The sequence below is a fragment of the Aegilops tauschii genome, chromosome 7, assembly GCF_002575655.3.
Source record: "Aegilops tauschii subsp. strangulata cultivar AL8/78 chromosome 7, Aet v6.0, whole genome shotgun sequence".
Taxonomy (NCBI): domain Eukaryota; kingdom Viridiplantae; phylum Streptophyta; class Magnoliopsida; order Poales; family Poaceae; genus Aegilops; species Aegilops tauschii.
The window spans coordinates 212,697,942-212,724,869 of NC_053041.3; the positions used below are offsets into that span (position 1 = coordinate 212,697,942).

Genomic DNA, 26,928 nt, shown 5'->3' on the forward strand with positions numbered 1-26,928 from the left:
AATTAGAAAAGGTGGAAGTAGTTAAATGTGTTGGTCAATGTACCGCAGAAGTAACTCGTTCCATGCAAAAATGTTAAAACTATTGTCACTGTCATCACCGCAGTAGTTCGGACAAACTGCACACAACATTTCCTACAACAAGTAAAAATATATGAAATGTGAAAGTGCGTTATATCGACTAGAGGGGGGGTGAATAGGCGATTTTTATGAATTCTTCACTGAGGAATTTGCAGGTGAGGAAATTTCTTAGCGAAGAACTACTAGCAGCGGAATAAGTACTCAAAAGTAAACATAACAGAACACAAGCATGGTCATCATGATGAAATGAAGACAAGCACAGAGTACAGAAAGCGTAAACACAGGATAACACAGGATGAAGACAAACAGACTGAAGAATTGAATTGAGGAAATTGAGAAAGTCTTCAGTCAAAGTCTTCAAACACAGATATGAGGAAATGAAAGTTGAGGAAATAGAACCAGTAGGCTTGGTGAAGACAATGATTTGGTAGACCAGTTCCAACTGCTGTCTCAGTTGTACATCTGGTTGGAGCGGCTAGGTATTTAAACCTGAAGGACACACAGTCCCGGACACACAGTCCTCACCGTATTCTCCTTGAGCTAAGGTCACACAGACCTCGCCCAATCACTCGTGGTAAGTCTTCAGGTGACTTCTGAACCTTCACAAACTCGGTCACTCGGCGATCCACAATTCCTCTTGGATGCTCTAGACCATGACGCCTTACCGTCTGGAAGAAGCACAGTCTTCAAAGGTAACAAGCGTCGGAGCCACGCAGGATCAATCTCTTCAGTGATGCTCAATCACTTTGGGTTTGTAGGTGTTTGGGTTTGGGTTTTCCTCACTTGATGATTTTCGCTCAAAGTCCTCGGAGGATGTGATGCTCTCAAATGACAAGTGTCAGTTTCTCTCAGAGCAGCCAACCAGCTAGTGGTTGTAGGGGGCGGCTATTTATAGCCTAGGGAGCAGCCCGACATGATAAGACATAAATGCCCTTCAATGATATGACCGTTAGGTGGGTAGATATTTTGGGACAGCTGGCGCATAGCACAGCAACGGTCGAAAATTTGAGTATCAAATTCCTCAGGGCTATCATGTTCCTCACAGTGTAGGCAATCCGCACTGGCGAATTCCTGACTCCTCAGTCAGAACAAATTCCTCAGAGACCAGAAGAACTTCGTCTCTGTCACTGAAGAATATGACTGAACTGTATGAGATTTCCAATGGCTTCACTCGAAGGGATTAGTAGGTGTAGGATTTTGAGTTGAGCATCACATGGAAATTTGTCCTTAGTATTTCCTCGACCCCCTTTAACAGTACGGTGTTTCCTATGACTCAAGAAAGAGAAAATGAAACTACGAAAACAAAAGTCTTCACGCTTCATGTTCCTCGAATGAATACCAAGTCTTCAAGGTCACACCAATTTCTTCACTTTCAAAGTCTTCAGAAAGTCTTCAGAAGTCCAAAGTCTTCAGTTGAAGAACTTCATTTTTAGGGGTCGACTTTCTCTGTTAATATCAAAATCCTCATAGACTTATAGACCTGTGTACACTCATAAACACATTAGACCCTTAACCTATAAGTCTTCAATACACCAAAATCACTAAGGGGCACTAGATGCACTTACAATCTCCCCCTTTTTGGTGATCGATGACAATATAGGTTAAGTTTTCAACGGGGATAAACATATGAAGTGTAAATACTGATATTGAGGAATTTGATTACAAGATATAGAAGAACTCCCCCTGAAGATGTGAATAGTGAGGAATTTGCTTTTGAAGCAATGCACACTTGAAGAGTTGAATCATGGAGATCTCCCCCTATATCTTGTAATTCATACACACATTTGACATATAATATGAAGAATTTGAAATGCATGATGAAATATGGTGACTGATGTAATTCAGCATGCGTGCATAAGCATTAATGAGGAATAAGCATGCAGGAAAAACTATAGCAAAAGTATCAGGTCACCATAGAGTTTAAGTTTACAACTCGATCCAACAAAGTCATCAGAAGAAAGAGAGTTGTAACTTAAGAAAAAAACGCCCATATAAGATAGACCCGCTTGAAGACTAACTCAAATTTCTCCCCCTTTGTCATCGAATGACCAAAAGGATTGAAAATGAGGACTAACGCCCCTGAAAAATATCAAGTTGATGAAGGAGCGCCAGCGTTGTTGGGGTCGTTTGTTGATGTAGGGCATGCCGCAGTGTCGTCCAAGTCTTCATGCTCATCGGTGTCGCGCGATGAAGAACAGGAGCTGGCCACCAAGGAAGGAACCTTGACCTTCTTGTATTTCTTTGGTGGAGGTGCAGACCAGTCAAAGTCCTCCTTGAGGCCCATTTGCTTCAGATCTTCTTCACCATATACATGTGACAGAATAGCCCAGGTGCGACCTAAGACTTCATGGAGGTAGTAATGGTTTTTCACTGCATTATGTGTAGCAGTCATGTTGTGAAGAATTGAACCAAACTGATGCTTAACCCATTTATGGTTTCGATCCACCTTCTGGTGAAGACTTAGCAGAAGCTCATGGTCAGTCATCACACGAGGAGCAGTGGCTTGAGGATTTGGCTTGAAGGCATGGGCAGCAGAATCATGAGTGGCAGAGTCATCATTGGTGGAATAAGATGCAGCTTTGCGAAACTGACCATCCAATGGACGAATGCCTTCATCAATAACATCTGGTGCCTTGCCCTTTTCATCAGCTGAGGAATAGGTCCGCTTGAGGACTTCAATCGGGGGCAAGTAGCTGAGGTGATTCTGAAAATCAGCTTTGTAGTTGAGTGAAGACCTTGTCCTGAGGAATCTCATAATCCAAGGTGCATAAGGCTTCAGCTCAAACAGAGAAAGCGCAACATTTGCCAGAGTCCTCATGAAGAAATCATGATAGTTGATGGGTATGCCATGAATGATGTTGAATACCAGATTCTTCATGATGCCAACAATTTCCTCATCTGGCCTTTGATTGGACTCATAGTCTTCGTCAGAATGCGATAGACTCTCCTTGGTACATACTGCAATTCCTTCATGAAGAATTTTGTCCTTGAGGCTTGACCAGGTTTCAATGGCTTCATCAGCACTTGCATATAGTGATCTGTAAGCTCAGGTTCTTGGTACATGCAACGAGCTCCTTCAGGTGGAGGACTGATGGGCAGGGCGTGAAGTAATTCAGAGGCCGGTGCTTTTTAGTGAGTGTTTTCGGTCATCCAGTCCAAAACCCAGGAGTTCACATCGTCGGCATCTCCTGTGATATGCAGTGTTGCGTAGAATTGAAGAATGAGCTCTTCATTCCAATCAACTATGTCTGTGCAAAATTCGAGGAGGCATGTGTCATGAAGCACACTGAGGACAGGTGTGAAGCATGGCAGTGATTCCATGTCCACATGAGGAATATGCTCGTGGTCGAAGACTTTGTCCTTGTTGAAGAGCAGTGAAGAATAGAAGTTTGCCTGGCTGGCGGTCCAGAAGCGCTTCCTTCTAAGACGAGCAGAATCATAGGGATTGTAGTCAGTGAAGAACACGTGCTTGCCGAAAAAATCATCAGCCTTGAATTTCTGCTTCTTTGAGAATGGATCCTTTGGTTTGGACTGAGGAGTGTCAGTCAATTGCATTATTACCTCAGGAATCGCAATCTCAGGGTCCACAGGCTGAGGAATTTCAGCTTCTTCTTCAGTGAAAGCCTGGGTCTTCAATTCTTCATTTACATTTTCTTCAGCACTAGTGGCTGGAATTTCTTCATGGACAGACGGTGTGGCATGTGGTTCATCAGATCCCATTTGAACTGTAGTTACTGGGGACTGAGGAATCTGTTGCAACGGTGTAAACAGTGGAGAGTTGGGGTGCTGACTTTCCCAAAAGTCATCATTCAGCGCAGGTGTGGTACAGCCAATGTCCACATCCTCATCTTCCATTTCTTCAACGTCGGCCTCTTCAGCAGTAAATGAGGCATAGGCGAGGAAACAATTGGAGTTGAAGGGATTGCATCCACTTCAATTTCTTCATCCAACTGCTCTGACGAAGCAGCAGAAGGATTTTCTTCATCGGATTCGCTAGGAATCACATATTCTTCATCATAAGGAACAAGGTCCTTTGATGGCATGGTTGAGATTGGAACAACATCAGTGGGGTTTGCAAACGAGCTGGTCAAAGACTTCATCTTCTTCGGAGCTGAAGAATCTGATGAAGTTGATGCCTTCCTTTTCTTCACTGCTGCACGCTCTGCAGCCTTAGTGTTCTTCACATCTGAAGCAGATGGAAGGATCAGAGTTGGGGTAGGCGCAGGAGGAGCAGAGGAATTTGGTTGAGTTTCTTCAAGCACAACTGATGTAGTTGCCCTGACCTCTTCATTTTCTTCAGGCGCACCACTAGTGGATGCCCTGGCAATTTCATCAGCGGCTGGAATGCAGTCATCAGCCCTGAAACTCACATATTCTTCAGCAGCCTGAATGTCATCGGCGGTGCTGGCATGTTCTTCAGTTGGCTGAGCAGATGCTTCAGCTTGAGGAATTTCTGGTTGCGATGGAGCTACAACATTTGGAGTGAACTTTTCTGTCAACTTCACAAAACGGACTTTGGCTCCAAGCCAGTCAGCACGGTATATGTCAAATTCATCACTGAGTTTCTTGATCTCAGATTGAATATTGACAAGTTCTTCAGTTGTCATAGAGACAACGTGTTTCTTTAGAAAATGCTCCTTCTTGTACTGCGCTTTCTTGATCTGCCTGGACTTTTCAAATTTCCATTTCTCTTCTTGTATGAAGGCAGTCAGCATATGACTTTGGCCAGGAGTCAGCTTGAAATCAGGCATAGGAGTGTTGGGGTCATTGTGCCAGAGATCAATGTAGTCGAGGATCAACTTTGGATCCAAAAGCAGAGGCACATTTGTGCCCTTGGCTCTAGCGGCCCTGACCTGCCTGTCTCTGATGATTTCGGCAAGTTCCTCATCATCAGCTCTTCGTCTTCATCAGACGACACTTGGAAGGTGACCTGCTTCTTGTGAGGACTTGGGTGAGAACCTCGTCCAGCAGTGGCCTTTGTCTTCAGCAGAGAGGGGCCAGTTGAAGAATTCAGTGCAGCTGAGGAACTAGCAGAGGCTCCTGAGGCAATAGAGATGCCTGTAGTCCTTTGGCACGTGGCAAGATGCACAGGTGCAGAGGATTTGGTCTGAGCAGCTGAGGACTTGAGCGGAGGAGCAGGAGCAGCGTGAGGAATTGGCCGTGAGGGCTTTGAGGATTCTGGCCATGAGGGCATAGAAGAAGAAGCACTTGGCTTGTGAGCAGGCTTCTTTGATATGGCCTTCTTAGGCTTGACAGCAGAGGCCTCAGCAGAGGCAGCAGCAGCAGCAGAGTCCTCGTTGAATTTCCTCACTGCTTCTTTTTCTTGTTTAGCCAACTTGGCCTGGCGCTTGGCCCATTCTTCAGGATAGTCCTCACCGCGCTTGAGGCTGGTGGGATCTGCTACTTGGCCAGGTGCCAATGGAGGTCTTGAGCATGGAGGGGTAACAACGAATTTCTTCATGTATTTGGGAGTAACATATCTGTACTCCCTCCACTCTCTTGCCCATCTCCTCTCAATCTTTTGAATGCGCACCTTGCGCTGATTTTTATCTTCCTCAGGGGGTGTGCAGTACCCAGCATAGATGTCCTCAGGGATTTCAAAAGCAGTGTTGACCTCAGGCCTCTTTCCTCCTTTCTGTGGCTTCTTTCCATCAGCCATTTTCTTCAGATGAGGAATTTGAACAATAGAGTTCTCTGAAGAGGTATGCAACTTTTCTTCGAGGAACGCTGCAAATGAGTTAAGTTGATGAGAACCTAGTGATTCAGCAGCGGACATGAGTACCTGTGAACAGAGTATAGTTGCGAGGAATTTGGAGAGGTCATATGCGTTCTCAGAAGGTTTTGAAAAATGAACAAGTTTGAGGAATTTGACCAGACGAGTCTTGAAGAATTTCACTAAGCGTTCTTAGTCTTAGGTTCCAGAGTTGTACAGATCAGAAATCCGCACAATTGAGGAATCTTGAAGAAAAAATAGCTTAGAGAAATGAATCAAGAACAGAGGACATGTGAGGTGTTTGAAGAATTTGAAGAATAAACACCTTTGAGGATTTTGTAGAAATCATTTGAATCAAAGAGGGCAGCAAAAGTAACTTTTAATTACCCTGGACGAAGAACACGACGAACTGGGATGTGGAGATGTGAAGTTCATCAGTGCAGATCTTCCACGCCCTAACTCAGCGGAGGAAGACAGCTACGGCGGCGGAGTGAAGAAATCCGCGGCCGGCGCGAGTACGACGACGACGAGGTCAAGGCAGTGAAGCTCTTCCTCACCGGCGACGATGAAGTAGCAGCGGCGCTAGGGTTTGAGAAGCTCGAGCTGGAGTGAGGTCGAGCGGAGTAAAAGAGAAGTGAGGAAGGGGAGGGGGTATTTATAGCCACAGTGAAAAATTGTTCGCCCGAAGAATTTGGACGAACATGCCCCTGACCCTTCTCATTCGCTTGACATGTGTCACCCACGTACTGAGAAGTGGAGATCGTGTGAGATCGTGGGTGAACAGATAAGTATTTCGTGGGATGCGAAACGGTTTGAGCGGCAAAGCCGAAAACTTTGGATAAGATAAGTTTTAAAGTTCTGTTCGCAAATTCTTCAGCTGACAAGGACACAGTGAAGATTTTGAACGAGCTTCAAATAGAACGCACATGAAGAATTTGTGAATAGATTGGGTTGAGTATATCATAGAGGGGAAAGGGTCCGATCACATTCACTTAGCAGAAAAACCAATTTGAAGAATTAGCCATAAGTGAATGCTGTAGAGGACATAAACTCATATATATATATATAGCCAATGAAGAAAAACGACGGAACAGGTGAAGACAATGCAAAGTTGAAGAAAATGAACAAGTGAGGAATTTCAAAACTAAAAAACTCAAATTGAAGATTTTCAACTTTGGTGGTGGCTTGACCCACCGTATAAGAATGATGATTTCAGACACCGCGTACAATTGTCGTAGGGTTCTGAGAATCAAATTCTTCGTTAATTTCTTCACACTTAGAGTGTTATTCTTCATTGATTGAAGAAAAACGTTTCTTCATGTGTTGCACATCTAAGTCATCAATTTTGCATAAGTGTTAGGATGAGTGTCCTTTTCAAAGAACATTCGAAGATTCTAAGATATTTAGCTCACACCGCAACTTGCTAAATCTCTTCTCATCCAAGGGCTTTGTGAAGATATCGGCTAGCTGTTCTTCAGTCTTCACGTGATCAATAGAAATGTCGCCCTTCAACACATGATCACGAAGAAAATGATGACGAATCTGAATGTGCTTTGTCTTCGAGTGCTGAACTGGGTTGTGAGCAATCTTGATGGCACTCTCATTGTCACAGAAGAGAGGCACATTCTTCACATTGACGCCGTAGTCCTTGATAGTTTGCTTCATCCACATCAATTTGAGCACAGCAAGAACCAGCAGCAATGTACTCAGCTTCAGCAGTAGACAGTGATACGCAGTTTTGTTTCTTCGAGGACAAACAGACCAAAGATCGTCCGAGGAAATGACATGTACCAGATGTTGACTTGCGGTCCACACGATCACCAGCATAGTCAGAGTCAGAATATCCAATGAGATCAAAAGCCGAGCCCTTGGGGTACCATAATCCAAGTGTTGGTGTGTGAGCTAGATATCGAAGAATATGCGTCACAGCCTTATGATGTGATTCCTTCGGTGTAGCTTGAAATCGGGCACACATGCAAACACTAAGCATAATATCTGGCCTAGATGCACATAAGTACAATAAAGAACCAATCATGGAGCGGTATACCTTTTGATCGAAGTCAATACCATTTTCATCAGTGCATAGATGGCCATTTGTGGGCATTGGAATTTTGACGCCTTTGCAATCTTGCATGCCGAATTTCCTCAACACATCCTTGAGGTATTTCTCCTGAGATATGTATATGTCATTGCGCTGTTGACGAATTTGAAGACCTAAGAAGAATTTCAATTCTCCCATCATAGACATTTGATATTCTTCACTCATCATATAGGCAAATTCATCACTATAACGTTGGTTAGGACAGCCAAAGATAATATCATCAACATATATTTGGCACACAAACAATTCACCATCATAAGATTTAGTGAAAAGAGTAGGGTCGAGTGAACCGGGTTTGAAGCCTTTCTTCATGAGGAATTCCTTCAAAGTATCATACCACGCCCGAGGGGCCTGCTTGAGGCCATAGAGGGCCTTATTGAGTCTGAAGACTTTGTCGGGATGATTTGGATCTTCAAAACCTGGGGGTTGAGCAACATATACTTCTTCCTCAAGCTTACCATTGAGGAATGTACTTTTCACATCCATTTGATATAAAGTGATATAATGATGGTTAGCATAAGCAAGTAATATGCGAATAGCTTCAAGTCTAGCAACAGGTGCAAAAGTTTCATCGAAATCAATTCCTTCAACCTGTGTGTAGCCTTGAGCTACAAGCTGTGCCTTATTCCTCACCACAAGGCCATTTTCATCTTGCTTGTTGCGGTAGATCCACTTTGTGCCAATGATATTGTGCTTGTGAGGATCTGGACGTTTGACCAGTTCCCAGACGTTGTTGAGCTTGAACTGATGTAATTCTTCTTGCATAGCTTGAATCCACTCAGGCTCCATAAATGCTTCATCTACCTTAGTGGGCTTTGTGATAGAGACAAAAGCATAGTGCCCACAAAAGTTAGATAAATGTGAAGTTTTTGAGCGTGTGAGAGGACCTGGTGCTTCAATGTCATCGATGATCTTTTCAACTTCCACTTCTTTTGCAACGCGAGGATGAGCTGGTTGTCGTCGAGGAATTTGATCAGCATTTTCTTCAGGTGCCTCAGCTTGACGTTCTTCATGTTCTGGAATGAATTCTTTAGCAGATTCTTCGGTCGGAATGACATCCTCAGTAGCCTTGAACTTGATAGATTCCTCAGGTGTTGGTTCATCTATCACAAAAGGTAGGTGCTCTCTTTGCGAGCCATTAGTTTCATCGAACCGCACATCTACAGTTTCAACAACCTTGTGAAGAACGTTGTTGAAGACTCTGTAGGTGTGCGAGTCCTTTCCGTAACAAAGCATAAAACCTTCATGTGCTTTCGGTGCAAATTTAGAGTTGTGATGAGGATCTCTAATCCAGCATTTAGCACCGAAGACTTTGAAATAACTCACATTGTGTTTCTTGTCAGTGAGGAGTTCATAGGCAGTCTTCTTGAAGAATTTGTGAAGATATACTCTGTTGATGATGTGGCACGCAGTATCAATTGCATCAATCCAGAAACGACGAGGCATTTTGTATTCATCAAGCATAGTGCGAGCCATCTCAGCAAGAGTCCTGTTCTTGCGCTCCACGACGCCATTCTGCTGAGGAGTATAAGGAGCAGATAACTCATGAGTAATACCAAGTTCATCAAGATAGTCATCAAGACCAGAATTCTTGAACTCAGTTCCATTGTCACTGCTGATGTGCTTGATCTTCACACCGAAGTTGGTTGAAGCCCTCGAGGAAAATCGTTTGAAGACTTCTTGCACTTCATGTTTGTAAGTAACAATGTGTACCCATGTGTAACGAGAGTAATCATCAACAATAACAAAGCCATATTGAGATGCATCATTTGAAACTGCAGAATAATGGTTAGGACCGAAGAGATCCATGTGAAGCAATTCAAATGGTCGAGTAGTGGTCATGATAGTCTTCGCTGGATGCTTAGCCTTGGTCATCTTCCCAGCTTCACAGGCTCCGCATAAGTGATCCTTGGGTAATTTGACATTCTCAATGCCAATGACATGCTTCTTCTTTGCAAGCGTGTGCAAATTCCTCATGCCTGCATGACCAAGTCGTCGATGCCATGGCCAGCCTTCTGAAGCTTTTGCAAGTAGGCACACGGCTGGTTGTGGTCCTGTAGAGAAATCAACAATATACAAGTCTCCTCTCCTAAAGCCTTCGAAGACTTTGGAATTGTCAGCTTCCATAACCACAACACAACGATACTTGCCAAAGACAACAACCATATCAAGATCACAAAGCATTGAGACAGACATGAGGTTGTATCCTAAGGACTCGACAAGCATGACTTTGTCCATGTGTCGATCCTTTGAGATCGCAACCTTACCTAGACCCAATACCTGACTTTTGCCTTTGTCAGCGAAGATGATATGCTTCAGATGGGATGGAGATAAGGGAGCATCCATCAATAGATTCTTGTCACCAGTCATGTGATTTGTACATCCACTATCGAGGACCCACTCAGTGGCTTTGGGTTGATCATCCTGCAGATGAATTAGTGCAGCTTACGAACTCATATACTTCATCAGTGAAGAATATGACATCACAATTCATTAGATCAATTTCATCAAGCAACAAAATAGATAAAGCAATGTGAGGACGTGAGAAATGAAAGTTCATTTCTTCATGATTAGCCTGCGTCCTTTCAGGCACTTTCAGGTCTCCAGCAAATTCTTCAGGCACGTCTGGAGACCTGACCCTGCAGAAGAGATTAGTTCTTTTTCTTCACCACCCACATCTGAAGGGGTGGCAAAGAGTTCATCACTCTGCGAGCTCCATACGAGAAAGGTGGCATAGAAGCCAGCCCATTTCATTTCACATAAGAGGAGCTAGGATAAGCATATGAATAAGCAGAGAAATTCTTCGAGGACTTATGAACGTAATGGTTAGAAGAATAATGCTCATATTCATATCCCTTAGCTCTTCCCTGCGAGATAGAGTTGTTAGCACGATGATAATCATATGAGGACTTTGATCCACGTGAGGAATTTGGTCCGTATGAGGACTTGGATCCATATGAAGAATTTGGTCCATATGAAGAATTTAATCTGGGGTTCCTATTCTTCACAGGTGGTGTCATGAGGACATTCACCTGAAGACTTTCAAGGCACCTTTTGGGAACGCAGATTTTCTTCATAGGGGAACCGTTCCTGCAGTTAGTTTCAACATATCTAGCAAATACTTCACCATTCTGATTTTTGAACAGTTTATAGTTGGAGTCAAATGACTCATCAGAAGAATGAGAAGATTCACATGTAAAGCCAAATAAATTGGATGGATCAACTGGAGGTCCCTTTGCAGCAACCCATGAGGTTTTGGGGTGCTGCTCAGGCTTCCAATATGTACCATCAGCATTGAGTTTCCTCTCAAAGGCAATACCCTCTTTCCTAGGGTTCCTGTTGAGGATCTGCTTTTTAAGCACATCACAAAGAGTCTGATGCCCTTTGAGGCTTTTGTACAAGCCTGTCATGTACAATTCCTTCAGCCCTGCATCATCAGTGATACTAGCAATGTCCTCAGATGAGGAATTAGTGATAGCGGAGGCAGGTGAAGAATTTGTAGCATTAGAAGCATTTGAACATTCAGGTGAAGAATTAGCAGATTCACGTTCAATGCATTTCAAGCATGGAGGAACAAATTCTTCCTGAGAAGTGCTGATTTGTTGAGCAAGTAATGAATCGCGCTCCTTCTGAAGATCTTCATAACTCACTCTTAGCTTTTCAAGATCTTGCTTTCTCTGAAGAAATTCATAAGAAAGCTTCTCATGATCAGATAAGAGAGTGTTATGATGACCTTGAAGGTTGTCAAACCTAGTCTGAAGTCTCTGAAGATTTTCAGTCAAGGTTTTAATGCAATCCATTTCTTCACCCAACATATCATCACTTTTGTCTAGCATGTTTTGAACCTTTTCAAAAGCCCTTTGTCGTTTCACAGCAATCTTAGCAAGTTTAGAGTAGATGGGCTTGAGGTTTTCATCAGATTCATTCTCACTTGATTCAGAGGAGGTATATTTGAGTACCTTGGCACCCTTTGCCATGAAGCAATAGGTGGGAGCGTAGTCATCATTGCCTTCATCAGCCTTGTTGGTGAAGCCATTTTCTTCAGAGTTGAAGATAGACTTGCTGACAAATGCAGTAGCGAGAGCTAGACTCGCCACACCAGACTCGGACTCCTCAGATGCCTCCTCTTCCTCATGTTCCTCAAATTCAGCCTCAGAGTCCATTTCCTTGCCAATGAATGCCCGAGCCTTCTTGGAGCTGCTCTTCTTGTGAGATGAAGACTTCGAGGATTTTGATGATGAAGATTTTGACGATTTCTTCTTCTTCTTCGCATCATCAGAACTGTAATCCTTGTATTTCTTCTTCTTTGATTCCTTTTCCCACAGAGGGCAATCTTGAATGTAGTGACCAGGCTTCTTGCATTTGTGGCATAGCCTCTTCTTGTAGTCACTGGATGAGGAATCATTGCTCCTTGAGGATTTTCCAAAGCGACCACGTCTTGAGAACCTTTGGAATTTCTTCACGAGCAGTGCTAGCTCTTGGCTCAGTTCTTCAGGATCACCAAGGCTACTACCAGAATCTTCACCTTCAGATTCAGAGATGACCTTGGCCTTCAGGGCACGTGATCTGCCATAGCTCGAACCATAGAGATCTCTCTTCTCAGCAAGCTGGAACTCATGAGTATTTAGCCTCTCGAGGATATCAGCGGGATCAAGTAACTTGTAATCAGCACGTTCTTGTATCATCAATGCTAGAGTATCAAATGAGGAATCAAGCGATCTCAGCAATTTCTTCACGACCTCATGGTCGGTGATGTCAGTGGCACCAAGTTCTTGAAGCTCATTTGAGATGTCAGTGAGGCGACCGAAGGTTTGTTGAACATTTTCATTATCGAGTCTTTTGAAGCGGTTGAAGAGATTGCGAAGAACGTCAACTTGAGAGTCACGCTGTGTTGAGACTCCTTCATTTACTTTGGACAGCCTATCCTAGATAAGCTTATCAGTTTCCAAAGCACTCACTCTTCCATACTGTCCTTTGCTCAGATGGCCACATATGATATTCTTCGCTTGAGAATCGAGTTGCTTGAATCTCTTCACATCAGCAGCATTCAGAGAAGGTGTGACTGAGGGAACACCATTTTCCACAACATACCAGAGATCATTATCAATTGCCTCAAGATGCATTCGCATCTTATTCTTCCAGTAGGGGTAGTCCGTCCCATCGAAGGTAGGACACCCAGCGGAGACCTTGATCATACATGCGGTCGACATAACTAAAACTCCAGGCGATTAAACCAAAATCACACAGAACAAGGGAGTACCTTGCTCTGATACCAATTGAAAGTGCGTTATATCGACTAGAGGGGGGTGAATAGGCGATTTTTATGAATTCTTCACTGAGGAACTTGCAGGTGAGGAAATTCCTTAGCGAAGAACTACTAGCAGCGGAATAAGTACTCAAAAGTAAACATAACAGAACACAAGCATGATCATCATGATGAAATGAAGACAAGCACAGAGTACAGAAAGCGTAAACACGGGATAACACAGGATGAAGACAAACAGACTAAAGAAATTGAATTGAGGAAATTGAAAAAGTCTTCAGTCAAAGTCTTCAAACACAGATATGAGGAAATGAAAGAGTTGAGGAAATAGAACCAGTAGGCTTGGTGAAGACAATGATTTGGTAGACCAGTTCCAACTGCTGTCTCAGTTGTACATCTGGTTGGAGCGGCTAGGTATTTAAACCTGAAGGACACACAGTCCCGGACACACAGTCCTCACCGTATTCTCCTTGAGCTAAGGTCACACAGACCTCGCCCAATCACTCGTGGTAAGTCTTCAGGTGACTTATGAACCTTCACAAACTCGGTCACTCGGTGATCCACAATTCCTCTTGGATGCTCTAGACCATGACGCCTAACCGTCTGGAAGAAGCACAGTCTTCAAAGGTAACAAGCGTCGGATCCACGCAGGATCAATCTCTTCGGTGATGCTCAATCACTTTGGGTTTGTAGGTGTTTGGGTTTGGGTTTTCCTCACTTGATGATTTTCGCTTAAAGTCCTCGGAGGATGTGATGCTCTCAAATGACAAGTGTCAGTTTCTCTCAGAGCAGCCAACCAGCTAGTGGTTGTAGGGGGCGGCTATTTATAGCCTAGGGAGCAGCCCGACATGATAAGACATAAATGCCCTTCAATGATATGACCGTTAGGTGGGTAGATATTTTGGGACAGCTGGCGCATAGCACAGCAACGGTCGAAAATTTGAGTATCAAATTCCTCAGGGCTATCATGTTCCTCACAGTGTAGGCAATCCGCACTGGCGAATTCCTAACTCCTCAGTCAGAACAAATTCCTCAGAGACCAGAAGAACTTCGTCTCTGTCACTGAAGAATATGACTGAACTGTATGAGATTTCCAATGGCTTCACTCGAAGGGATTGGTAGGTGTAGGATTTTGAGTTGAGCATCACATGGAAATTTGTCCTTAGTATTTCCTCGACCCCCTTTAACAGTACGGTGTTTCCTATGACTCAAGAAAGAGAAAATGAAACTACGAAAACAAAAGTCTTCACGCTTCATGTTCCTCGAATGAATACCAAGTCTTCAAGGTCACACCAATTTCTTCACTTTCAAAGTCTTCAGAAAGTCTTCAGAAGTCCAAAGTCTTCAGTCGAAGAACTTCATTTTTAGGGGTCGACTTTCTCTGTAAATATCAAACTCCTCATAGACTTATAGACCTGTGTACACTCATAAACACATTAGACCCTTAACCTATAAGTCTTCAATACACCAAAATCACTAAGGGACACTAGATGCACTTACAAAATGCGATATTTTGGATAGTAAAGCACTAGTGCAACAACACGAAAACTATATAGGCATAGCATGGGCATAACTTTTTATGACAAAAAACAACACAAGGGTCAATACGGTTACAGTTAACAAAAATCATGCAAGAGAAGAAAATTGAAGACCTGAACAACAAGTCGTCTTTATATATGAAAAACAGAAAATTGTAAATCTACAATTAACAATTAACAATGATACAATGAAAATTAAAGGGCCAATACATGATGTAGAAAGCAGCTCTGGGAGAAAAAATTGTCACAAACAAAAACATTATATGACGTGCAAGGTATTTTTTTTGGAATTAACCGATGCGGCAGTTAGCTTTTGTAGCGCAACATAGGTGGAAAAAAAGACTACTGCTAGTAGAATATACTAAAATGGGAAGGGAGAATACACTACCTACACCTAACTATCATAGATGACATGAACAAAAATTTATCAGAGATGGGTATAAAAAATTATGACGAGTCACTTTCTCATACTATCATGGAGCGCATGAACAAAAAAAGTGAACAAATTCAATATATAGGTTAACAAATAGGTATCAATCCCATGTTTGTCATATGAAATGATGCAGCAAGGAACACACAGTTTGGCAGGTCAGTAAGGCAAATGTGATGCAGTTCTTAGCCAAATATGTGATGCAGTTCTTAGCCATACTTCTGCAAAAAAAATGCATATAATCCTTTGTCCCACAAAAATAAATGTAAGATGAGTTGTAGAAAAATAACTTTCAACCCCAGTAGGTTACTAAAAACAGGAGAAGTAGGTAAAAATCAAAGCAATGCGGCCTACAAAACACACCGCGTTACAAACTACAACAGAAAAAAAACCTACAACTAGAAAAACACAAACCGGGGATCACACTACCTACACCTAAGAAACTCACAGAGGGGAGAATTGACCTACACCCTTTAAATCAAGTCTACTAAAGACACACGACAACATGACATACATGTTCTTGTATATTCTACTAACTCCAACTTAAGAAAACTTAAAGAATCAACTTAAGAATACACTGCTCCATGGATAAGAAGGGATAGAGGGCGTTTCCAATGATTTAGAATAAAAGCCTTCAATAACGGGTTTCCAAATGGGTCTAACCATGCATCTGTTTGAGACCTCGTGATTTTCCAATAAACACTATGCCACCCCTATCCCGCACCCCTCCCAAGAACACAAACCAATCCAGCCGGTCGATGGGTCTGATCTAACGAAATACAATCAAGGAGATAGAGGATCTAAAAAAGCCTAATAAAAGCAGGACGGGCATAGCGCAGAGGGAGCTAATCTACTTGAAATCTAGGTTATACCTCAAATCAGGAAAACCTAAAAAAATAGGGGTGCGGAGGGGGGGAGGACAAAAAACTCACTTTATCGCCATTCCCAGCCATCTCTTCACCTCGCGGGAGTGAACAATCCTCGGTCGACTCCTTCATGCTCACCTTGACTCCTTCCTACTCGCGGCGGCCCTAAAAGAAGACAAAAGGGGAATGGGGAGAGGAGGAACAGAGAGAGGTGGCCGAGGAATGTAAGTGATAAAAGAGGCAGCGAACAAAGCACCATGTCCCCTTCGTTTCTACAGAAGGCAGGCCAACACTAAACCACAAAAAAGTCCATGAAAACGGCCATCAACACAACAAAACAATGGTTGAACAAAAAATTGGCCTAACAAAAAGCACGCCCGACTCGAACGGGCCGGCAACCGGACTCCAACGGGAAACGGGACCGCGGGACGAAACGAAGCGAGGTAAAGTTTACACGAAGACTACAACAATATATCGAACGAACCATGACTTAGATGAGACATTGTTAAATCGGACATTTTGCAAAGTATTGAGCAGCTGCCACACATAGAATGTTTTGAAATTTTCAGATACCTAGCGCTAACCTTTTTATTCCAAGAAAGAACAGCAGGTCCGGTTTATTGGTTTATTTCCTCATTTAGAACAGTATAGCAGATTAAAACCAAATAGAACGACGGCAGAGGGCCCACATGTCATAGCCACACAGAGGGCCCGCGAGCCGTGGTGGTACATCCAGCCATCCAGGGACAGTCTCCGCGCATCTGACTCTAGGTCTGAAAGCAAGGAGCTATGGAGAAGAAGCCCCGCGCCGCCGGCGACGACCAGGGCGGCGGCGAGGCCTCCGGCAGCGTCGGAGGAGGCCTGGTCGACATCCTCCCCGAAGCGCTCCTGGTGGAGGTCGTTGGCCGGGTGGGGCTAGAGGCCGCCTGCTCCGCCGCCGCATCCTGCCGCGCCCTCCGAGGCGCCGCCGGTGCCGCCTTATCCTCCGTCGCATCCCTAGACCTCTCGGTGAGCCTCGTCGCTCCCCCTCTCTCGCGCTCCCCGCCTCCCGCCAGAGAGGTCTCCCTTTAATCTGGGGTTTGGTTGCTGTTGCAGGCGTTTACGCCGACGAATGCTATCGCGAATAGGATTCTTGCCGGTAATGGCAGGCTCCGCAGCCTCACCGTCAATTGCAGCCTACTCAACGACTCCGCGGTCGCTGCTATTGCGAAGGAGAGCCTCCGCGAGCTCTCGCTGCTCAAGTGCTCGTCGTTCTCTCCGTACCTCTTTGTGGTGATTGGTGAGAGGTGCACCAATTTGAGGTATGATTCTTCAGCAATTGCTTGTTTGTTTATGCTACGGGCTAGACTACAGTAGGACTTGTGGTGGTATTAGCTGATATAGGGTTAAGAAATCATGTTTGAGTAGTAGTTAGGACCTCAATAAATACAAGGGACAGTGCTGTGCGTAACTGAGAGAATCGTGGTGGACTCGGCGTGGAGGGAGTGGTCTGACTTGCCATTTCAGGTGGTCTGACCAGAGTCTCTCGTGGGTGTCGACTTTGTTGGGATATCAAATAGTATCAGGGGAAGAGTGCCCACATAACAGAAGAGATCCCAGGGGATTTAGGTTTTGGCTGAACCTCGTCAACAAAACCCCGGTGTCAATCAAGGTTCAACATATCGTATATTGGTTTTGTATCGGTTTGGCTTGAACATATTGGATGTCGGATATAGGATGATATATCGGACGATATGTTGATATATTGGAGAAAATATATCTGTTTTTTTTTCAATATTGTTATTCAAAAATATATTTTTAGTGAAAACAAAAGGTATGGTGTCAATGATCTAGCATAATAAATTTAGGTTTCTAGTTTATGAACGTGTTAATTAAGAAACTATTTAAGTCAGATTCACAAAATCCTCACTCTAAGATTAAAAACAATATGTTATAGATGTGTTTCTACAAAACATTATGCACGACTTTATATATAATATATTTTTCACCGCTTTCTGATAAATAATTGTGTTCATCGACGTACCGGTCTATATCAGTGGGCATATCGGGCCAGATATCAGCCATATTGGTCGATATTTCGGTCCATATCGGTCGATATTTCGGTCCATATCGGATGATATGTGTTAAAATGATATTTACAAAATGATATATTATGTTTATATCGATAGAGTCCCAAAACTGATATATCGGCCTACTTATATCTACGCTGCATGACCTGGTACCATGACTAGTGGAAGTGGAAGTGTGGAACCAAGCAGCCATGTTGTTAATTGTGGAAGTTAGCATAGGCACTAAGCCATGGAAACTAATTTCGTAACAGTTCATTTCTTGAGAAATTGGATTAGGTGCTATTTAACTGTTGCCTAGTATTACTGCATTGTAAGGTTTATTGTTGCCCGGGTGGGATGTGCATTGGGGAAATTTGATTTGTACCTGGTATAGTGATTGGTTATGTTTCCGTTCTCTAAAAAATGGTTTGTTTTCATCTTGACCCAAATCGTGAGAAGTCTGAGCGTATTGTATTTATATTCAGATCAATTACACTGGAGATGGCAAACTTGAATGGCAGTGAACATTTTGTGATCTGCCGTAAGTCCATAGCACACATGTTCAAAGGATGTGATTACTTGGAGGTGAGATGTCTTTGTCACATATGAACATGATACACTTCTTTACCTATAATGATGGAAATGACGACATTGCATGTTTGAATAGTTTTTAGATTAGTATCTTTGAGTACAATTTAAGTAAAAAATCAATCTTCGAGTGCTAAAGCATATATATAAAAGGTCAACTAATATTCGCCATGGATTTTGAGTAATTACAGTTGGAAGAAATTAATTTGGTTGCTGTGTGTGTATGCCTAATCTGTCTTTCCAAATCTATGAATGCAGAATCTTTCCCTGAAATTCCCTCTGCTAGCTCCAGGCTCTGTTGATTTTGATTCTTTGGTGCCTGTTATACCTAGTACTATCAAGGTACTATTGCTAATGCCTGTGGCCAATTGGCAAGCAAAGAAACTCTTTCCAATAAGCCCATCTCTGAAGACACCCTTCAGTGACAGTCTAGAATCACTGTCTTTAGTTCTGGACATAATAACGGATGAACTTGTTACCTTCATCACTAGAAGTCTCTCAAACTTACTTGAGCTCTGCCTAGAAGACAACCCGGGGAGTGAAGCAGATCTGGACAACGATCTGACTAATATTGGGCTGCAAGCACTTGGTTTATGCCAGAACTTGACACATTTATCTCTTACGCGCGGTAAGCAGGGTTGTTCCTCCACCTTCAGAAGGGTGAACGACTTTGGGCTACTGATGCTTGCTGAAGGATGCAAGCAACTCCAAACCATTAGGCTCGGTGGGTTCTCTAAAGTGAGAGATGCTGGATATGCAGCCCTTCTCCACTCTTGCAAGGACCTGAGGAAATTCGAGGTCAGTACCGCCTCATGTTTGTCAGACTTGACGTGCCTCGATCTTGATGAGGCAGCAACAAAGATCACAGAAGTGAGGTTGCTGTCCTGCGGTCTCTTAACCAGTGAGACAGCAATATCTCTGTCATCCTGCACCAACTTGGAGGTTCTTGATCTGTCGGGTTGCAGGAGCATTGCAGACTCTGGCCTGTCCTCCATCTCGCAGCTTTCCAAGTTAACTCTATTGGACCTTGCCGGAGCTGACATTACCGATGCAGGTCTGTCAGCACTCGGTAACGGGAGCTGCCCAATATCTTCCTTATGCTTGAGGAGTTGCAGAAGGATCACCAACAACGGCATAGCCTCATTGCTGTGTGGGAGTGGCACCATCAACAAAACCTTGGTCGCGTTTGACATTGGGAACGTACCAAGGATATCCGGTAGAGCCGTCACGTTGATCGCCAAGAACTGCGAGCGGATAAGCAGCTTGTGCCTCCGAAACTGCGTCCTCATCACCGATCCATGCCTCGAAACTCTAGGTTTGGACCGGCATGGCTCTGGCAAAAGCACCCTGAGAATGATCGATCTCTCCTACTGTACCAGGCTGTCCCGCAACTTCCTGAGGCTGTTTGATCCGCTGGTTGACCCACCGCTGTTTCGAGGCCTGCGGTGGCTCGGTGTTGGGAAGAACGTGCTGGAGCGTCGCGGCGGCAGCCCGACCGTTGCAGAGATCTTGGAGCGGAAGCCAGGGCTGACGATATGTGGCAGTAACTGCGAGATGGGTTGCAGGAACCAGTGCCATCCTGACGTTCGCACCCTGTAATATGCATTATGTAATATTCTTCGTGACATTCCGGTTGGTGTTGTAATGCTCTGTTCCGTTATGTAACACACAATTCTTTGGACCGTTTAGTTTTCAGATGTTGTAATTCTTTTGACTTTGGTTTTCTCACATGTTGTACTGGTATCTTATGACTTTGGTTTTCTCATGTTGTATTGTAATGAACCGATGGATCTGTCTAGGAGTTTAGATAATGCAGCTTTCAAATCCTATTATATATCTTTTGGGCGAGGAAATCTGGATACAGTCAGCAACGGATTAGGGTTACGAGCCACAAGAAAACAACCGTTAGAATCTTGCTCATCAGTTCATCACAGCCTGTTCTCCTTAGATCCATTCTTGAAGAAGCAAAGTTATGGGTTTCTGCCGGCGCAAAGAAACTTAGGACTGTAATTTTGTGCGAGCAATTTTCATGCTGTTTGCATGGGAGGTTATGTAAAACTCTAAACTTTATTCTCTCCTTATTCAATAGTTAATGCAAATCTCATGCCTCCGTTTTGAAGAAAAAAAGTTCATCACAGCACACCGAAGAAGAGTTGCCAATGATACAAGGATGGATAACCCTTATGATACCAGCGAATATTGAATAAGGAGACATTTGCCATCAAAAAAGTTCATCACAGCACACCGAAGAAAAAAAGGACTTCGCTAGTAGGGATAGCATTTGCGAACATTGTTTTGATGGTAATTTGTGTTGGGCAAGAATGCACTTTTACTAAGCGAGACATTTGCGAACGATTTTGATGATAATTTGCATTGGCCGAGCATGGTCCGCTACAGTCCTGTTTTTCGAAGAAAAAAAATGACATCCTCACGACAATATAATTTGCTATAAAAAACGTTCTCAATTGTCATCCCGCCTTAAAGGACTGGCCTATGGCGCCACATGCACTGCACCGACCAGTGCCACGACCCGTGATGATTGACACACCCAGTTAATATTAAGCCACGAGAGCAAAACTTAATCGGATGCTTAGCGAGCTGTGACACACTACCAAGAAACGAATTCCGTATGTCTCCAACCAAGATGGATTGGAATCAAACCCTTGTTTCAAGCAGTGGTACGCCATGTGTATACATGGACATGCTGCACCAAGTACTTCTCAATAAAACAAATAATAGTGACACAGCTTGAGGATTTCAAGATTTTGCTAAGCGCATAACCAATTTCAAAAAGGCAGGATAAGACCGATATACGAGTTAACTTGAGCAACATCTATTAAGCCGAACTTTACATGTCAACTTCAGGACAAGAGGATAATCAATCATCCCAGGCACGTCGTGTCACTGATCCAACCCAGAGAGGATAAGAAGATTGAAAAGTCTCGGATACTGCCGGAAGATAGAGCACCTAACTGATTGCACGCAAAAATTGCGTCTAGATATGAGAACTATTTTCAAAATCTCAGCAGCATGGATAACCAGCACCAAAACCTCAGCAGCAGCAGGACGGCTGGAACCCATCTACATGAAAGCGCCTCGGCCTCCTCTCCTGGCAGGGGATCTCTCATAGGTGGTGTTAAATTTCTCGACCAACTCGTTCATTGTGCTGCAAGTCACCAAAGAGTACCATCAATACCAACATCAACATCGGTGCAAGCACATCAAATTATATGATTTGAGATAGAGGAATACGATGTCACAAAAGGAGCATCTGACACAACTTCAATGTAGATGTAAATCCATTTATTCTACTCTGTTGTTTTATATGCGGCATTCTTTCTTATCAGAAGGTTTCATGAAAGAAGCTGAGGCATACCTTGAACAGTTCGTGAACATTGCAAGGTAAGTCATGAGGAGGGTGTCATTGTATTCCTGGAAACGAAGAGAACATCATCGTATCATAAGATGCAAGGTGAAGTTAAGCAGTTGAAAATACAAAACAAAATGGAGAGTTAACCTACCGTTAAGAAGTCATCTTGGAATTTCTCTGATTCCATAGCTGGTAGTCTTCTTACGAGGCTTGAGACTTGCCTAAGAAGTGAATTATCCAGTGGGATATCACCTGCAGTGATGGAAGAGGTTTAGTGATTGACAAGTACTTACACAAATAGTTCGAAGACGATGCAAATTCTGGCGAATAAATATTGAGGGACTATATTTAAAGCACGTGGATAAAACACAGCCACATTTTGGAGAAAGATTTAGAACATCAGATTAGTGGCAAAAGACAAACCCTTTTGCATGGCACCAAGGTATTGCTGGATAACACGAACCCTGCTATTGAGCATCTTGATGGCACTGTGTATTCCTGTAAGATGAGCAGCCACTGCTCAAACATGTCAGTGTTAGTATTTTGACCGAAAATGGTACCTTCGGTAGTACAAGTACTGTACAACTCTATGACCTTATCCAAGATGCTAAAACGATGTTGAACAAAAGGATCCTTACATTGAGTTGCTGCAGAGCCACCATCAGATGGTTTCAGATGGGCAACATGATCTACAGATATCCTCTCTGCTTCTACGGTCTAAATCAAATGTACATGTGAATAAGTGTTAATAAAAAAAAAATCAGAACTAAACAAACAAATTCAGAGCTAGATCAACCCAAAGAGATTAGAGAAGGAAAAAAACCTACCTCAATTGTGTAATTTGATTTGACAAAGATGAGCTGGGGGCCCCCATCGATAACATGCAACTCTTGAATTTTACAAAGGTGATAAACAAAGAATTAGCAGCACAGACAGGAAAGTGAACAGGATAAGAACATTAGTGCAATGAATAACTCCAAACTAATTACAGAAATATCAGAAGCGAGAAACTTAAGGGCTGCCCATACTATAATAGTGATGGCTACAAACTGTTACTTATATTAAAAAACACTACATGCATAGTTGATGTGCACCCTAAAGCAAAGCTCAATACAGCAAACATAAAAAACATGATTCATGATCAATTGAGCAAGGGCAATGGCCCTGTTTCCTAAAATACACAAAAATCATGAAGTATACTATTGTGGACATGTGTAAGTCAGGTTTGTGCACACAGCAGCAGCAAATGGCACTCATGGCTTGACAGGTGGCTCAAGGAAACCAACACCAACAATACCTACCAGAACTCGTTATCCAGGACAATTATTAGGAAGTACTCCCTCTGTAAACTAATATAAGAGCGTTTAGATTACTAAAATAGTGATCTAAACGCTCTTATATTAGTTTACGGAGGGAGTATAAAGCATGCTGTTAATAATAGTGTATGTTAGACATTGGGTTGATTGATAGGGGTGTGGTCAACAAAGGAATAGGAGTTGTATCATAGGTAATTTCGTTGAGTCTTTCCGATGTAGGCATCTCTACCTCCAGAGAATTAGCAAAGAGATAGAAGATGAGTTGAGTTTGCTACCAAGATTTCAAGTCTTGGGAGGTTGGGTAGATATTTCTCTCATCTATTTGGTATCTCCCAAACCTCTCTTGGTCCTCTCATGTTTTTTTTATGTTAGCAGGAGAGTTGTAAATTCAACTGTCCTCTCGTTAGTCTCATTTCAACATATTCCTATCTTCCCCTTCCAAAACCCTAATCCCCTTGAAGCCATTCCATCTGCCACCCTATGCATGTTAGTTGTTTCAACATGAACCAAGGTTGGTTCACATCATAAATAAATCAATTATGCAGAACCAAAAATAAGACATGCCAATAGCACCACTTGAATGATAATACAGATTGTAGATCAGATTAACCTACCACTCTCATAAATTGTCACAGGTAGATCCTTCTGGGAGTGATTGATTGCAGGATTCAAGAGAAGATAAACAGGGCTTTCATTAATGTCCATCAGCTGGATCATAGAAAAACAATGTTACATGGAGGCAAATGAATATTACATACAGCAGATCATATCCATATTGAAAAGCAATATTCCTCTCAAAAGCAGGTTTCCAGTATGGTCTCTATTTATTTGGTGATGCACTTGAACAAAACTCACTAATGTACCAGAGTTTGAGAGTAGCAGTAATGTATGTTGCTGCGAGCCATGACATAGGCCGTGCACCATTTTGATATAAAACATGTTGGAAAAATACTTTACATCTAGTGTTAACTTGATTCGGTTTAAAAGGTAATGCTGGTCCATACATGTGAACTTAAGAGTTTGCAACAGTTGTATAGGCTTGATTGAGAACAGATGTAATATGCAGTCTGCACAAAAGACTAAAACAAAATTGTCTATGTTTATCCTACAGCCAAACTGAACCTCATCAGAAGCAAAACAGGGTCTTGGTTTATGGGTATCAATAATTACCTATCATTTGTTCTATCACCCGTTATAACACTACAACAAGAAAACTCCCAGCCTTCCATAGGCACTACACAACTTATTTTCTCAACTTTACAAATACATACATGGATGGAATGCAATGACGAACAGTAAATCACTTCCAAAGAAATAAAAAACAAAAACGTTCTATGCACAGCAATGCAAGAAATCATGTTCTCTGCTCCTCTTCTACCTCCTCTTTCCACACGGCAATAAAAAACCAACCACGTTCAAGAGTAGTACATCACACCAAATCACAATTGCACTTTTTTTAGTAACAAGAGCAAAAACCAAGCACATTGTCAGTCTCAAGGATTAGGAACTTGAAAAAAGGATTGTAAGTACTCACAGCCTTGTGGATTAGGATGTCAGTATCCTGCACATCGCTCCCAGTTGAGTACCAGCCCAGCACATAGAATTCAGGGAACACCTTCTTGTCTGCAAAAGCCACAATTGCAGCATGAACCAATCAGACCACGCACAAACCCCAAATTATATTCCTACTATGCGCACCAAACCCTAGAAACAGATTTGCGGTCGGCTTACAGAGCTCAAGCTTCTTCTCCAGGAAGGCGCGCTCGAGCGTGCCGGTGACGGGGTCGAGGACGAGCTCGAAGCTGTTGAAGATCTCGACCGTCCGGCCGCGCTGCACCCCGATCACGCACCCGAAGACCCTCGGCGGCTCCGCGGGCGCCGAGGAGCCTTCAGCGGAGCAGGAGGCCTGAGCCTTGCCCGGCGACGGGGCCTCGGCGGGGAAGGAGGCCTGGGCCTTGACGCGGGTGTAGTGGTCGGAGACGTTCACGATGACGAGGGGGTGGAGCTTGAAGGTGAGGCCGCTGCTGGAGGTGGCCGCGGTGGAGGGGGGCTGGGCGGACGCCGCTGGATCAGAGGGCGTCGACATCGTCGGAGGGGGAGGGCGGCCGGTGCCCTAGCTAGCGCCGGCGAGATGGGAGACGGAGACAGCAACGGCGAGGGTCCGTGGTGGGGTTTTGCGCTCTTGTCCTTTGGTGTGCCTGCTTAGGTTTCGGGCTTGTATACAGTATACGAGGTGACCCGGGTGGATAACCTGGGCTCGCTGGGCCGAAAGAAAGGTGTGGTTAGGTTAAACGGGCCTGCGAGTCAAACGGACCCACCCTGCGGCCGCACCCAGCCCAAAGAATAGTTCAGTTAGGAATTTTTATAGGAAATTTTGGAGGATTCAAATCCTAAGGATTTTTTCTATGGAATCCTTTGATCATAGGGTTGAGTCTACCGAATTCCTATGCCCCCATCCTATAGTCAAACCTCTTTTTTTACTTTTCTTTGAAAAGTACAATGCACCTCAATCTATCTCTCCCTACTGTCTCTCTCGTCAATCCTCTGAATTCGTACTTTCATTGTAATGCACCATCCATAGACACTTACTGCAGGATTCATGTGTTTTAAAGTCCTGTAGGATCCTACGGTACATGGCACGTTTTTCCTATTCATGTCGTCCAGAGAAGCCCTTGTTGTTACCATTTTTTGTAGAACTAAAAGAATACCATTTTTCTGCGATTATAGTATTCGATAGTCTTTGGCCATGTTTGTTTCAGCTTCGCTTGGATTTAATCACATGTGGATTCACTTCGGTGGGAAAAGCCGATTTTGCGAATCAGCTTCATCATCGAAGTACACTTTGACGTGCTTCAGCCAATTAAACTAAAAATGGCCCGAATCCAGCTTCAGCTTCACTTGCAAAGCTGATTTGAAATAGTTGTTTGTTTCAGATTTCAGATTCAACTTCGCTGGCAAAGTTGGATCTAGTCCTAGAATCCGAAACAAACAGGGCCTTTGTTTCCTTAGTTTTATTCATCCAATGACCATCTTGTTGGGGAACGCAGAATTTCAAAAAAAATCCTACGAACACGCAAGATCCATCTAGGTGATGCATAGCAACAAGCGGGAGAGTGTGTCCATGTACCCTCGTAGACCAAAAGCGGAAGCGTTAAGTAACGCGGTTGATGTAGTCGAACGTCTTCGCGATCCAACCGATCAAGTACCGAACGCACGACACCTCCGCGATCTGCACACGTTCAACTCAGTGATGTCCCTCGAACTCTAGATCCAGCTGAGGCCGAGGGAGATTTCCGTCAGCACGACGGTGTGGTGATGGTGATGATGAAGTTACCGGCGCAGGGCTTTGCCTAAGCACTACAACTATATGACCGAGGTGGAAATCTTTGGAGGGGGGCACCGCACATGGCTAAGAAATCAACTTGTGTGTCTATGGGGTGCCCCCCTCGTATATAAAGGAGGGGAGGAGGGGGTCGGCCGGCCTCATGGGGCGCGCCCCAAGGGGGGGAATCCTGCTCCTACTAGGAGTAGGTTCCCCCCTTTCGTAGTCCAACTAGGAGGGGAAGGAAAGAAGAAGAGGGAGAGAAGGAAAGCCCCACCCCCAATTCGGATTGGGC

At 43.6% G+C, this 26,928-nt stretch overlaps 2 protein-coding genes across 2 annotated transcripts; one reads left to right on the top strand and one right to left on the bottom strand.

Annotated features, from left to right (window-relative positions):
• Window positions 1–16,711: 16,711 nt before the first annotated feature.
• Window positions 16,712–20,476, top strand: LOC109745551 (F-box protein At-B). Its single transcript, XM_020304681.4, has 4 exons — window positions 16,712–16,997; window positions 17,085–17,290; window positions 18,523–18,622; window positions 18,884–20,476. The coding sequence occupies exons 1-4, from the start codon at window positions 16,779–16,781 to the stop codon at window positions 20,222–20,224; spliced, it is 1,866 nt and encodes a 621-aa protein (XP_020160270.1). The 5' UTR covers window positions 16,712–16,778; the 3' UTR covers window positions 20,225–20,476.
• Window positions 20,477–21,436: 960 nt separating this feature from the next.
• On the bottom strand, window positions 21,437–25,573 carry LOC109745550 (COP9 signalosome complex subunit 6). Its single transcript, XM_020304679.4, has 9 exons — window positions 25,043–25,573; window positions 24,846–24,934; window positions 23,926–24,019; window positions 22,823–22,884; window positions 22,634–22,712; window positions 22,419–22,511; window positions 22,147–22,247; window positions 22,002–22,057; window positions 21,437–21,791 (listed from the first exon to the last, which is right to left on the bottom strand). The coding sequence occupies exons 1-9, from the start codon at window positions 25,395–25,397 to the stop codon at window positions 21,707–21,709; spliced, it is 1,014 nt and encodes a 337-aa protein (XP_020160268.1). The 5' UTR covers window positions 25,398–25,573; the 3' UTR covers window positions 21,437–21,706.
• Window positions 25,574–26,928: the final 1,355 nt, after the last annotated feature.